Genomic DNA, 13,411 nt, shown 5'->3' with positions numbered 1-13,411 from the left:
TCTAGAGCAGCGATATCTTTCTTGAAGTGTGGAGCCCAGAACTGTCCACAGTATCCAGATGAGGTCTAACTAGTGCATTGTACAGTCTGAACATCACTGCCCTTGATCTCAATTCTACACTTTTGACAATATACCCTAACATCCTGTTTGCCTTTTTTATTGCTTCCCCACATTGTTTGGATGGAGAAAGTGAGGAGTCCACATAGACTCCTAGGTCTTTCTCATGCGATACTTCATCTAGTGCTATTCCTCCCATACTGTAATTATAGTGGACATTTTTGTTACCTGTATGTATTACCTTGCACTTGTCCACATTGAATTTCATCTGCCAGGTGTCGGCCCACAACTGAATGTTATCTAAGTCCCTTTGAATAACCTGTGCTGCCGAGATTGTATCTGCTGAGCCACCTATTTTAGTATCATCGGCAAATTTCACAAGTTTGCAAACTATCCCAGAGTCCAGATCATTAATATAGAGTAGAAAAAGCAAAGGCCCTAATACTGATCCCTGTGGAACTCCACTAACAACCTCACTCCAGTTAGAAGCAACTCCTCTAATCGACACCCTCTGTCTCCTATACATCAACCAGTTCATAATCCATCTACTTACATTACCCTGAATGCCTACAGCTTCCAATTTGAGGATCAGTCTTTGGTATGGAACCTTATCAAAAGCTTTTTGAAAATCTACGTATATCATATCATATGCTTTCACATGATCTACAGCTGCAGTTGCATGTTCAAGAAATTCTAATAGATTAGTAAGACATGATCTGCCTCGTCTAAACCCATGTTGACTATCTCCAAGAATATGGTTTTCATTATTCTGTCTAATCATTTTTTCCAACATTTTACAGGTGATGCATGTGAGACTGATTGGTCTGTAATTTCCTGGCTCAGTTTTGTCCCCTTTCTTGTGGATTGGTATAACATTTGCTGTCTTCCAGTCAGTTGGCACATCCCCTGTTCTAAGTGTCTTTTGGAATATTTGAGTTAGCGGCCTATAAATAAGTTCCCTGATTTCTTTAAGTACTGTTGGAAATATACCATCTGGCCCATGTGATTTGTTTGTTTTTAATTCTGCTAGTCCCTTTAGTACCTCCTCCTCATTTATCCTGATCTATCTTAGGATTTGACTGGACTGGTTGTTAACCTGTGGCATATTATCTGTCTTTTCTTTTATAAAAACAATCTTTCATATAACTATACACATTCCTTTGAGATTGACTGAAAGCAGTTTAATGATGACAGTGAGACAAGGCTCGAAGTGGCTCTGCTATTATAACTTTACAGACAGATCTGATTTGCAGAATGCAAGACTGCAGACCTGGCCGCCGCTGTGGAGAGATCATTCTGCTTGATCACTCCTTTATAAGAGCCTTTCAATAACACAGACCTCAGTGCCTACTGGGCTTCATCTTCAAACACATGCCAACGCAAATACCTACAGAAAAGCAATGTGTGTGTGTGTGTGAGAGAGGGAGAGAGACAGAGAGAGTGTTTTAATCTCTTAACAGTGAGAAAATAAATCTTGACTGCTTACAGGCAGAATACATTGACTGTTATATCTACATTAGATTGTTTCTTTAGTTCATAGCAACTTTTCAATCTTAAAAAATGCATCTAATTTTAAAATCTTTAAAATTGATTATAAATCATTATATACAGTTAGGTCCATAGATATTTAGACAGTGACACAATTGCCATCATTTTGGCTCTGTACACCACCACAATGGATTTGAATGGAAACAAGTGTAGACTTTCATCTTTATTTTGAGGGTAGTTACATCCAAATTGGGTGAATGGTGTAGGAATTACAGCCATTGTTATATGTTGTCCCCACAATTTTAGGGGCCCAAAAGTATTTGGACAAACTAACATAATCATGAATACAATTATGAGTTTCAATACTTAGTTGCAAATCCTTTGCAGTCAATGACTGCCTGAAGTCTGGAACCCATAGACATCACCAGATGCTGGGTTTCTTCCCTGGTGATGCTCTGCCAGGCCTGCACTGCAGCTGTCTTTAGTTCCTGCTTGTTCTTGGGGCGTTTCTTGGGTTCTTGCCTTCAGTTTTGCCTTCAGCAAGTGAAATGCATGCTCAAGGTGATTGACTTGGCCATTGCAGAAGATTCCACTTCTTCACCTTAAGAAAGTCTTGGGTTGCTTTCGCAGTATGCTTCGGGTCATTGTCCATCTGCAATGTGAAGCACCGTCCAATGAGTTTTGAAGCATTTGGCTGAATCTGAGCAGATAATATAGCCCTAAACACTTCAGAATTCATCCTGCTGCTTTTGTCAGCAGTCACATCATCAATGAATACAAGGGAATCAGTTCCCCTGGAAGCCATACATGCCCATGCCATAACATGCTTCACAGATGAGGTGGTATGCTTCGGATCATGAGCAGTTCCTTCCTTCTCCATACTCTTCTCTTCCCATCATTCTGGTACAAGCTGATCTTTGTCTCATCTGTCCATAGGATGTTGTTCCAGAAATGTACAGGGTTCTTTAGATGTTTTTTGGCAAACTCTAATTGGTCTTCCTGTTTTTGGGGGCTTAACAATTGTTTACATCTTGTGGTAAACCCGCTGTATTTACTCCGGTGAAGTCTTCTCTTGATTGTTGACTTTGACACAGATACTCTACCTCCTGGAGGGTGTTCTTGATCTGGCCAACTGTTGTCAAGGGGTTTTTCTTCACCAGGGAAAGAATTCTTCTGTCATCCACCACAGTTGTTTTCTGTGGTCTTCCGGGCCTTTTGGTGTTCCTAAGCTCACCAGTGCGTTCTTTCTTTTTAAGAATGTACCAAATAGTTGATTTGGCCACACATAATGTTTTTGCTATCTCTCTGATTGGTTTGTTTTTATTTCTCAGCCTAATAATGGCTTCACTTGCAGTGGCAGCTCTTTGGACTTCATATTGAGGGTTAACAGCAACTGATTCCAAATGCAAATGCCACACTTGAAATCAAGTCTAGACCTTTTATCTGCTTACCTGTAATTGAACTAATGAGGGAATAACACACAACTGGCCATCGAACAGCTGAGACATCTGAGCAGCCAATTGTCCAATTACTTTTGTGCCCCTAAAATATTTGGGACCACATATAAAAATGGGTGTAATTCCTACACCGTTCACCAAATTTGGATGTAACTACCCTCAACGTAAAGTCTACACTTAAAGCACACATTGTTTCCTTTCAAATATATTGTGGTGGCATACAGAGCCAAAATTATGACAATTGTGTCACTGCCCAAATATTTATGGACCTAATTGTATGTGTGTGTGTGTGTGTGTGTGTGTGTGTGTCTGTGCGAGAGAGAGAGAGAGAGAGAGAGAGAGAGAGAGTTCTATATGTAAATATATTTAATAGACCTATGACCAGTCTGCTTGTTGATACAATTCTGTAAGTTTCCAAGGGGACATTTCTAGGCACAGTGTATTTATTATTTATTGACCAATCAAACATGAGTGCCTTATTTTTTATGTGTAACTCACAACTTTGAAAGAGAAAGATTCCAGTATTTTTATTCCATTGTTTAGGGAATATGAGCCTGCAACACAGCAGATTAATATAAAGGCATGAATGACCCGGGTGATTAGCATTAACCATGGCAGTCTGAAAATCTGCAGGCTTGATTTCCTCTGCTTACTTTCCTCACACAATATCTCCCTCCACCAAGTGAAAGAGATAGTGTACTCTGATATTATATCATATTGCTGGAGACATTGCCCTTTGTACATGCTTGATAGCATATTTTATAAGTTTTACTTAAAGATAACAAGAAGCATTGCATATCTGAACACTTGCTAGCGATTGACAGTGTTTGCACTGCATATGGATGGAAGAAATTAAATGTGTTTAATAAAACAACAGCCAGAGGGTTGGGGGCTGCGGTCACCGAGCTTCTGACAGAGGGGCTGCACAGTGAGGCTTGTATCAGTCTGTCTGTGTTTGCCAGAGGTATAATTTATTGATTTGACGCCCCTTCGTGGGGAAATAACAGGCTTTCTGAGATGTGGTGATTGAAGTCATCAGTTCTGAGCTCCATTATTGCAGACGCAGGGAAGACGTCTCATCAATCCTCATTCTCGCAGTGTTACATGGGAACATGGTGTGTTTGCGTCTGTGTCTTTGTGAAGCAGTACATTGCTTGACTGCTACATCTCGTTTACACACTTACTGCTGTGTATATATTTGTGTAGATATTAATGTTTTTTCTTAATTTAGACCAACAAAAATGTGTTTAATATTCAAATACAAAAATGCATGTACAGTTGTAAATAATGTGATATAAAGAGACCGCCCTGAACTGCCCTGCACCTCCCCAGAGTAAGAGAGAGAGAGAGGGAGACAGGGAGAGAGAGAGAGAGAGAGAGAGAGAGAGAGAGAGAGAGAGAGAGAGAGAGAGAGAGAGGAGGACTTGGATTACAGTAATGTAACCTACTTTGTTTATAGCTTGTGGACTTGATTGTTGAGTCTGGACTTGGATTGCATTGCCAGAGTGTTTGTCTTCATTAGTTCTATGTTTAGCGAGGGATCCTGTTTACAAGTTTAGTTAGACTCAAAAAGGAGTAATTTTATTGGATTTTGTCTGTCTGTTTTGTTTAAGAGCACAAACACCTGTAAATATAATTAAAGCACGTCTGCACAAAGTTTCCTAAACCCAACCTAAGAAGCCCTGACATGGTACTCAGCCCCCAGAGTGTCACAATATCTACAGTTTCCTTACAATCATTGCTCTGTTGTTGATGTTGGTAAAGTAGAACGTTTGATTATGTAGCAACAGTACAGAGACTACAGCGTGAGGTCCATTCCCATGATGAGTGAAAAACACAGGCTAAGAATGAATGAAAAAATCCCACATTATAAACAGCTGAGGAAATCAAATTACACTTTTGGGCACTGTTTAAGGAGTTAGATATGCCAATTTTAAAGGCACAGAGAAGGGTCATGTATGATATGTGTGTAACCTACTTGACAAATACAATTTTTATTAAATAACACAAGGATTGAAAATTAGGGACCATTAAGGTTATTCTTCAACATGGTCTGCAGTACAAAATAAACACATTATTCATATTGACCTCTCTGGGAGAGTAGGGAAGTATTTCCTTATAATTAAATTATCTACAGCTTACATAAAAACAAGGATATGGTACATGCATTTGTCATTGCATTGTAAATTATGTCTACAACTTCACTCTTTCTTTGTATGAATCCTTTGACTGGAGGATTTTGCTCCTTCAGTGTCTGATTAATAAATACACTCCCCACTGCCACAGAACAACCCACAGTATCTTGAAAAGCCACAGCAAAATGCCTGTGATGGAGTTTATGCATTTCAAACCCGTAGACACACAGATCAGCCTATAATTCACTAGCTAACAAGTGCTGGCTTGTTTGTTTTAATTTAGCTGCCCGTTTAAGAGAAACCTAAAGAGGTCTTCTGGGGGTGTGCTAAGCAGTGTGCTCCTGTAAAGTGTTGACTTTGAAAGTCTTAGCTGTTAATTTATGCAAAACGCCCTGCATGAAATGCAAGCCTTCAGACTCACTTCTCCCTGCAAACCTCTAATAGCTCTTTGTTATTAACACAGTCTCAGCACTTGAAACAACATCTGCAAAGCGTGTCTTAACTGCTGATTCTTATCATTTAACCCGATTACACAAAAGCAGATAAATGAATGCTTTTATTGCTGAAACTGAATAAGCAGGAAGGTGGCCAGGTTTTGGCAGTGTTGAGTAATGTGAGGAAGCTCTGTTTCAGGGAAGCCGTAGAGCACAAGGTCTCTGTTACACCAGCACTTTTGGAACCCAACAGCACTTTTATTACATTGTTTTTGTTTCTTGTAAATACTTTAAGAGCCCACTAGAGGGGACTGCTGTTTTGCTTTTACAATATCGACATACACATATAGTCATACAGCTACAAATGTTTGTTTGTGACACCGTAAAGGGTGACCACGATGCTGCTGAGCTCTTTAAACAGAAGGGGTACGGCAGGGGTACAGCGCAAGGACAGGAGTTCAGTATTTGGTGGTTTAGTGGTTTCTCTGGTCAGACGCTGTGCACAGGGTAGTTTCTAAAGGACGCCATGACCAGTCGGCCCTTATTGCATCACCATGGAAATAAGCAATGGGGCAGGTTTGTTGGACAATATGAAAACACTGTGGCACAAAGTTGCCAGTGGTCAAGAACAGAGTCATTGAAAGCATTTAATTGCTGTCCACAATGTCACAGAACACATCTGGGATGCACTGGAACAGATCACAGAGACTAACTTCTCTCACTGTTGTGCTGTTGGAGGATTTACACAGTGAAATAGTTTTCCTCTGGTCAGCTGTCTACACCAGGCATCTCAAATTCAGGTCCTGGGGATCTCAATGATTTAATTAACACATTTGTCTGTTTTTCATAGTTGCTGGCTTTATATCTTATTTTGGTTTGTGGTACAATAGCAAAGAGAAGTGTTACATTCATCCAGATCATCAGACCAATTGTGAAAGTAGGAGTTTGGCTGGAACCAAAGCCAGAAACCACAGAAACTGAACTTGAGCTTCCTAATCTAAATGGTGTAAACACTGCAGTCTAACTTTTCAATAGCTGATCTGTATCAAATGTCACCAATAGCAAACTGTGGTGACTCCCAAGGCTAGAGACGAGAGCAGGGAGAGATGGGGTCTCTTCGACATGATGAAACTGCGGCAGTTATCTAAACTCTTTTAATTTTATATCCAGATTTCCTGCTTTCATTTGAGAGTTCTTAAGATTGAAGTTGCAGATCTTCAGGTGTTTTAATAAATGATCAATTGTTCAAATAAGCTCTTTTTAACTTGATTCTTTTAGATAGATTGTGTCTCCTACACTTAGATATGTATGCATTTTTAAATAACATTATATTTATTGGAAAAATATTGAAAGAAAGTCAGTTTGTTTTTTTGCATCCATCTTAAAAAGTAATCACATTACGTCCATTTGTGCCCTTCAGTCTTCGGGTTGTTGCCCGGCTCTGCTGCAAGGGTTGTGTTTTCAGGGAGAGCAGTCAGTTCTGCCTCGCAGTCAGGAGCTCTGAGTGTGTGTGTATGTGAGTGTGTCAGTGTGTGCATGTGTGTGTGTGCTTGAGTGTGTCTGTGTGTCAGTGTGAGTGTGTGTGCGTGTGTCAGTGTGAGTGTGTGTGAGTGAGTGTGTCATTGTGTGTGTATGTGTGTGTGCTTGTGTGTGCGTGAGTGTGTCAGTGTGAGTGTGAGTTCAGCTCTCAGTGTCGGTCCTGACGTGTTGTGTAGAGTGAGTCACACAGAGACAGAGCTGCAGGCCGGTTCAGTGCAGGCCTGGTTAAGCACAGTGCCGCCCTGAGCCCAACGTTCGTCTGTTGCTAAGGACCGTTCCAGCAACCAAGCGACTGCAGGAAGAGCTGTGAGCTCTGAGCTCTGACCCTGCATTCAATAACATCAATAAACCCAAACCACACAATAACACTGGACTCACATACACTGTGTGTGAGAGCTGGCACAGTGTCCTCAAATGAATGAGAAAATCAGTCACCTGGAAAATGTAATGGCAACACTCTAAAAAAAGTCTCCAAAGAAATGGTACATTCGAATGCCAGCACAGATTCCACATATGCAATTCATTCATACTAATGAGTCATAATATTGGGTTTGTTTCAGCAATATCGTCATTTAAAATGTAATTACATCTAAAACCCAATGTGAACTACACTAGCATGACTAGTTGAGATAAATATAAATAAATATGAAATATAAATAATAGCCAAGGGTTAACCAGGAATGCTGCAGTTAACAATCTGGGCTTTAAACGACAGGGCTATTATATTATTGTACATTATTGTACATGCACACCATTGGTTACAGCCACACAAGTATAGTCTGTATAATCAGATGTGTTTAATTACTCCTGGCTGTGGACACACGGCGCTATGTCACTATTTCTCAAAGGAGAATCGCACTCACACTCACACAATAGCAGGGCAGCGTGTGTCTGATGATGTCAATGGAGTTGAGGCGCATTTTGCTGCTTTTGTGAATGAGCTGCCGCCGCTTCACAAGCCACTTCACAAGCGCCTGTGCACTGCGGGACTGCTGCTGTCCGCTCTGTCCAGCCTGTCCAGCCTGTCCCCTCTGTCCACCACCGCTGACCCGGGCTGCTGTGTCATCGCTGCACTGGGCTGCTGCTGTCGGTAGTGGGAGGAAATCGCTGCTGTGCTACCAGACAGCATTACCCTGAGAGAGAGCAGAGGAATAACATCTGTAGGAAGGCATGGATTGCTCTGAAGAAACGCAGTCTGTCTCTGACGAGGCGAGCTCCCCCGTGGAGCTGAAGAAAGGCATGTCCATTTTCCTGGATGTAAGTACATGATGTGTGTGTGTCTGTGTTGATGATGTGTTGTGTGAAATGGTGTGATAACGGATGCGATTGTGCATGATGGAGCGGGGGTTGAAGCAACAGGTACAGAAGCCATGGTGCTGACGGGCACCGAGCTGAGCCGAGCCAGTCCTGAAAACAGCAGCGAAGTCTTTTACTCGTTTCCACATCGTGAAGAGCAAACGACCTCAACATACGAGCTGAACGGCTGCAGAAAGTGCAGGTGCATTCATTAACAACGATACTCAACAAGTTACTGAGCCAGAAGGAGCGCCAGCCACGAAATCAAACCAGCAGGTCAAACACAACTATTGCTCTGTATAGTCGCAGTCATAATAATAATAATAATAATATTTATTATAATATTTGTATTGTTATTTAACGTGTTATGTGCGATGTCTTGACAATTTGAAGTGTTTCAGATACACCACTTCCACTGAACTCAGTTTTAAATACAAGAGACAGTTAGACGCCAATATAGATCAAAGCCCTGAATGATAGGAGCTCAGAGTCTCTGAACATGAACACACAATCACAACACAACACAGCAGCAGTGTTACACAGCCTCAGTTGAACAGCTGTGTGAAATACTTCATCAAAACAGAGACACCCCCCTCTCCGTCCCTCAGCCACACACTCAAACTGCAAAATGAACTGCACAACGTTTTCATTTCATTATGAACAAAGGCCCTTTAATAAGGTAGTATATTATATTAGTTAAAACAAAGGATGCCTGCACAATGTTTCTCAACAAGCCACAGCTGGTTGATGAATGTTGCTCCTCACTGTCATCCCTAATAGTAATAATAATGTGTTCACTGAATCTGATGATGTTTACACATGAGAGGAATTAACTATGTATCTGTATAATGTGATCTGAGCAACTTCTGAACGAGGTGGCTGTGTGCACTTCAGTGATGCCATCCGACAGGAAGCCTTCAAACCATCACACTATATTTACATCCAGACCTGAGGCATCCATGTCTGAAGGTATAACACACCTGCTCTTATTCTCTTAATCTTAATGTGCTCAGGTCTCTGTTCCTCTAAGTAGTCCCGTGGATAAAGTGTATCGCTAGCTTTCAATATTTGTAATACCTCAAGCAAATCCCCCAGCAATTCCCCTTCAGCTCTTTACTGATCACTTTCCATGGCTGCAGTGTGATTTATTGACACAAACAGCTTCTTTAAACTTATTACCACCTATTTGATGTGAAGTATATTATGTGGTCCTACCTGCACAAACTAACTCGAATTTTGCTAGTTGTGTGGTGTCAGTTCTCAACAGTTTTAAGGTCATTATTTCTATATTTGAGCTGCTCTTGCTACAGTGTTGATTCACCCCATTTTTTAAAATCTCTAGTTAAACCAGTTTACTGTCTAGACCAAGTCACTATGGTAAATGAAGAAACACACCCTGTAGCCTGGCTTCTGCCACAATAGTCAAACACCTTCATATAGTTATGGAAACAAAGAGCTCTTGGGAAATCCATACAAATAAATGGCCACCGATTCTAAATGAATGAATGGATGAACATATGAAAGCCTCATGCAGTTCCTTTGACCCAGTCTGTACTCAGATGAAGTGCATGAGCGATTCATGTATTATTCCTGTGGATTCATACATTCATTCATTAAGAATTGAGACCCATCACTGTAAAGTGTGATCAATCATTGTATAGTTACATTCATTTTAAATAGCCTGCAACCCAACACACAATAGCTTTAGATTAGCAAGATGAAATAAACCACTAGCTTACAAAACTCAACTTTACACATTCAGGCAAACCATCAGTTCTGTTTAATATATGAATTGATTATATCACAAAATATTCCTGATACATTAGTTTAAAGCTTTATTCAAAAGACTGAGCACTAACCAGAAACCAGGGCTGAGAGAAGAGATGCTTTTGAACTGATCCTTACATCTGGCTCTGCTTTGTGTTTTTATTCATGCACAGCCTGGGATTTGTGGCACTCATTATTCATTATTAATTATTCAAAGTGCCTTTTTATTCATCCTATTTTGTATTTGAACTAAATGCATATATAAAAACACACAAATGCTTTATTCCAGTTTTCAGTTCAGTTCTGTGCAGTAGTAGAAGCTGGTAAAATAGTCCTTTACCTGACATAGAGAGGGCTCTGAAGTCTGTAGAACGTCACACGAATGAGTGAGCAAGAGAGCGGTGACTGATGGTGACTCCTGCAGTTTTCTTACCGCAGAATAAAACCTTCATTGCTGGTCCTGTGTAATCTATGCTGCTGTGGCCAGCCTGAAGGTGGCACATTTCCCTGGCCGTGGTGGAGGTAGACGGGCAGGAAAGACTTTTTAGGGTTAGGAACGTTAGCATTGAGCACAATGGATACAGGAAATAGTGCAAATGTTGTGGTGCATGCAGTAAATACGGCATTATTTTATTCAGTTATTTATTTATTTATTTAGTATATTGAAATGAGTTGTCAAAATCTAAACCATAATTAAGATGCTATAATTAATGTGTTGTCTCACTCACAATGAGGTTATCATATTTAAGAAAGACGTATTAATTGTAAACATTGTTATGCATTACATGCATGAGGCTGGCCTTGTTTGTTTGCCTGTATTGGAGTACGCTGTGTTGCATCTGTTTCTCCTGTTCTTTGCCTTTATAAACATAAACAGAACTGTGCAAAAGTTTTAGGCAGGTGTGAAAAAATGCTGTAAAGTAAGAATGCTGTCAAAAATAAATTATATGTATTTATCAATTAGCAAAATGTAAAGTGAGTGAACAGAAGAATATTTGGTGTGACCAACCCTTTGCCTTCAAAACAGCATTTTTTTACACCTGCCTAAAACTTTTGCACAGTGCTGTACATATTACCATCTCATTGCCTCTGGAAATTGAACATAATAAACAATCAAGCATCAATCTCTGCAGTTTCCTGTCCTTGAGTGGATTTCCTGTGCAGCTCCACAGTCTTCCAGTGCAGTCCTTGAGATCTTCAAGCTACATGCACTTAATCATATGGAAACCTATTTGTGCCACAGATCAATGTTCTTATTGCATTAATACAAGATAATATTGCGTTATTTTGCAATAATTATTGCGATATTATGAGATAACTTTGTCCCGACATCAACTTTTTTTACTATACTGTGTATTATTCATAACCATCACACCTGAACTTGAAACCCCTGCTCCTTGTCTTACTCACTGAATCCAGATATTTTCCTTACAGTGAACTGTATATTGTTATGCAAAAACAAACTCACTATTTATCTCACAAACCCCCCATATCTGGTTCAGCATAATCGATCAATAGACGGTGATAAGATATGGTGTAATTTATTCCTTATCGTCTACATTGTGAGTGAGCAAAATATGATCCCATATTAATGCAATAATTATATACCAAATTGCGCAATATTGTCTTGTATTAACACGAATTATTGCACAATAACTCCATATTATCTCTTTTAAACGCAATGATTTGATTTGTCTCTGTGGTGCTAATAAGCGACTATATGATCAGTAACCTAACCCAGTAAAATACATTTAGGCAACCTAAAGGGGGTCCTAGACCTATGTAGGGCCCCCCCTGTATTTTGTCTCAGCCCCCCTAAAAATAATACAACAAAAGAATCCAAGAATGAAGATGTAACTCCGCAAAACACTGTCAGCAACCCCCTCCCCCACCCTTCCCGCTCTGACACGGGAAAAAACACTGTCAGCACCATCCCCCCAACCACCCCCCCGCCCCCCCCATTCCTGGACACCATTTCGAAGCCACCCTAAAACTTGAAGTCTAGAAATGGCCCTGTCTGATGTCTTGGGATGTAGTAATACACTGCACTTCTAATTTCTCGTTTCAGATCCTAAGAAGAGCAGACAAAAATGGTAAGACTGCATCACAGTTTGTCCGTTGCTGTTTGTCTAGTTGTCTTGGGTGTTCAAGGGTGTTTCCTTTATTGAATTTTATTCTCAATTAAATTCTCTCTCCTTTTAAACGGGTGAGTGTTTGTGCCTGAGCGTGCCCCAGCCCTGTCCAGTGACCCCAGACTGTCAGGGAGACACGGACTGTGTTTGTGAGAGTTACCGTGTCTGGGGGATTGTGAACACATTTACATCCAACTCTGTTCTGGTTGGTGGATATGATAATATAACACCAGTGAACAATAATGGTTCAGTCCTGATTAAAATCCATATCAATGGATAAAAACGTTTCAACCTTTTAATGATTTTTCACATGGAGCTAATATTAGAGCTCTTTCCACAGGGAGGCCCAGTGATTGCGTCCATGTTTGTGGACCAATTAGTGCTGCAAGTCCAACCACTGCAAACTGCATCAGTTCCTCTGTAGCCTGTGTAATACTTTCTGATAAACACACTAGTAGCTGATACCTAAAGTTTCTTAGTTTCTTAAATCAGTGTGCCATTTTGATCTGTAAACCTATTATTTTTAACTTCACTACAGTGCTATAGTCCAATATGAAAAAACAGATGAAAAACATATCAAAAAATTATTTAATCACTCTGCAGAACACGAATGAAATGTACAGCAGGTGACGAGCTGTCATGTCAAACAGCACGGAGCGGCTGAGGCAACGATTCTCCTTTTCCGGGTATCAGGTCAAGATTGTAAACTAAATTAGATTTTCAGCCAAATGTCTCTGGCTTTATTACAGGTGTGGTTACATGGGCTGATCAATGGACAGAGGAAATTAAAGTGCACTAAAAGAGGAGAGCTGGCCTAGTGAGTAAAATCTCACAGTCTTATGTGGTGAAGGTTAAACAGTTTAATCTGCAACCTTTAATCTCAGTCATTTACAATGCATCTGTTCAGGTAAATAAAACACCAAAAGTGTCTTAAAGATGAAGACTCTACATGAAACAGGATTTTTGCATTAAACTCTGAAAATGTTCACTTTGGGTTTGACCTACTTTAAAGGCATCTGAATGAAAAGATTGTGATCTAGGTCATTTTTTCTTCAAAATTACGTCACTTCTGAGAAATCATTAGCCAAAATAACCCATTTAATTGG

At 40.2% G+C, this 13,411-nt stretch overlaps 1 protein-coding gene across 1 annotated transcript in view; it reads left to right on the top strand.

The window, feature by feature from the left end:
* Positions 1 to 8,000: 8,000 nt before the first annotated feature.
* Positions 8,001 to 13,411, top strand: part of necab1 (N-terminal EF-hand calcium binding protein 1) — a 42,018-nt gene continuing 36,607 nt past the window's right edge. The window contains exons 1-2 of the mRNA XM_066715394.1: positions 8,001 to 8,367; positions 12,242 to 12,266. Of these exons, the coding sequence (XP_066571491.1) occupies positions 8,281 to 8,367; positions 12,242 to 12,266 (112 nt within the window). The 5' untranslated portion in view covers positions 8,001 to 8,280. The remainder of the gene's footprint in view (positions 8,368 to 12,241; positions 12,267 to 13,411) is intronic.

Source organism: Amia ocellicauda, chromosome 10 (genome assembly GCF_036373705.1).
Source record: "Amia ocellicauda isolate fAmiCal2 chromosome 10, fAmiCal2.hap1, whole genome shotgun sequence".
Lineage (NCBI taxonomy): Eukaryota > Metazoa > Chordata > Actinopteri > Amiiformes > Amiidae > Amia > Amia ocellicauda.
Note: the sequence above shows the minus strand (reverse complement) of the source record. Positions and strands in the feature narration are given on the sequence as shown.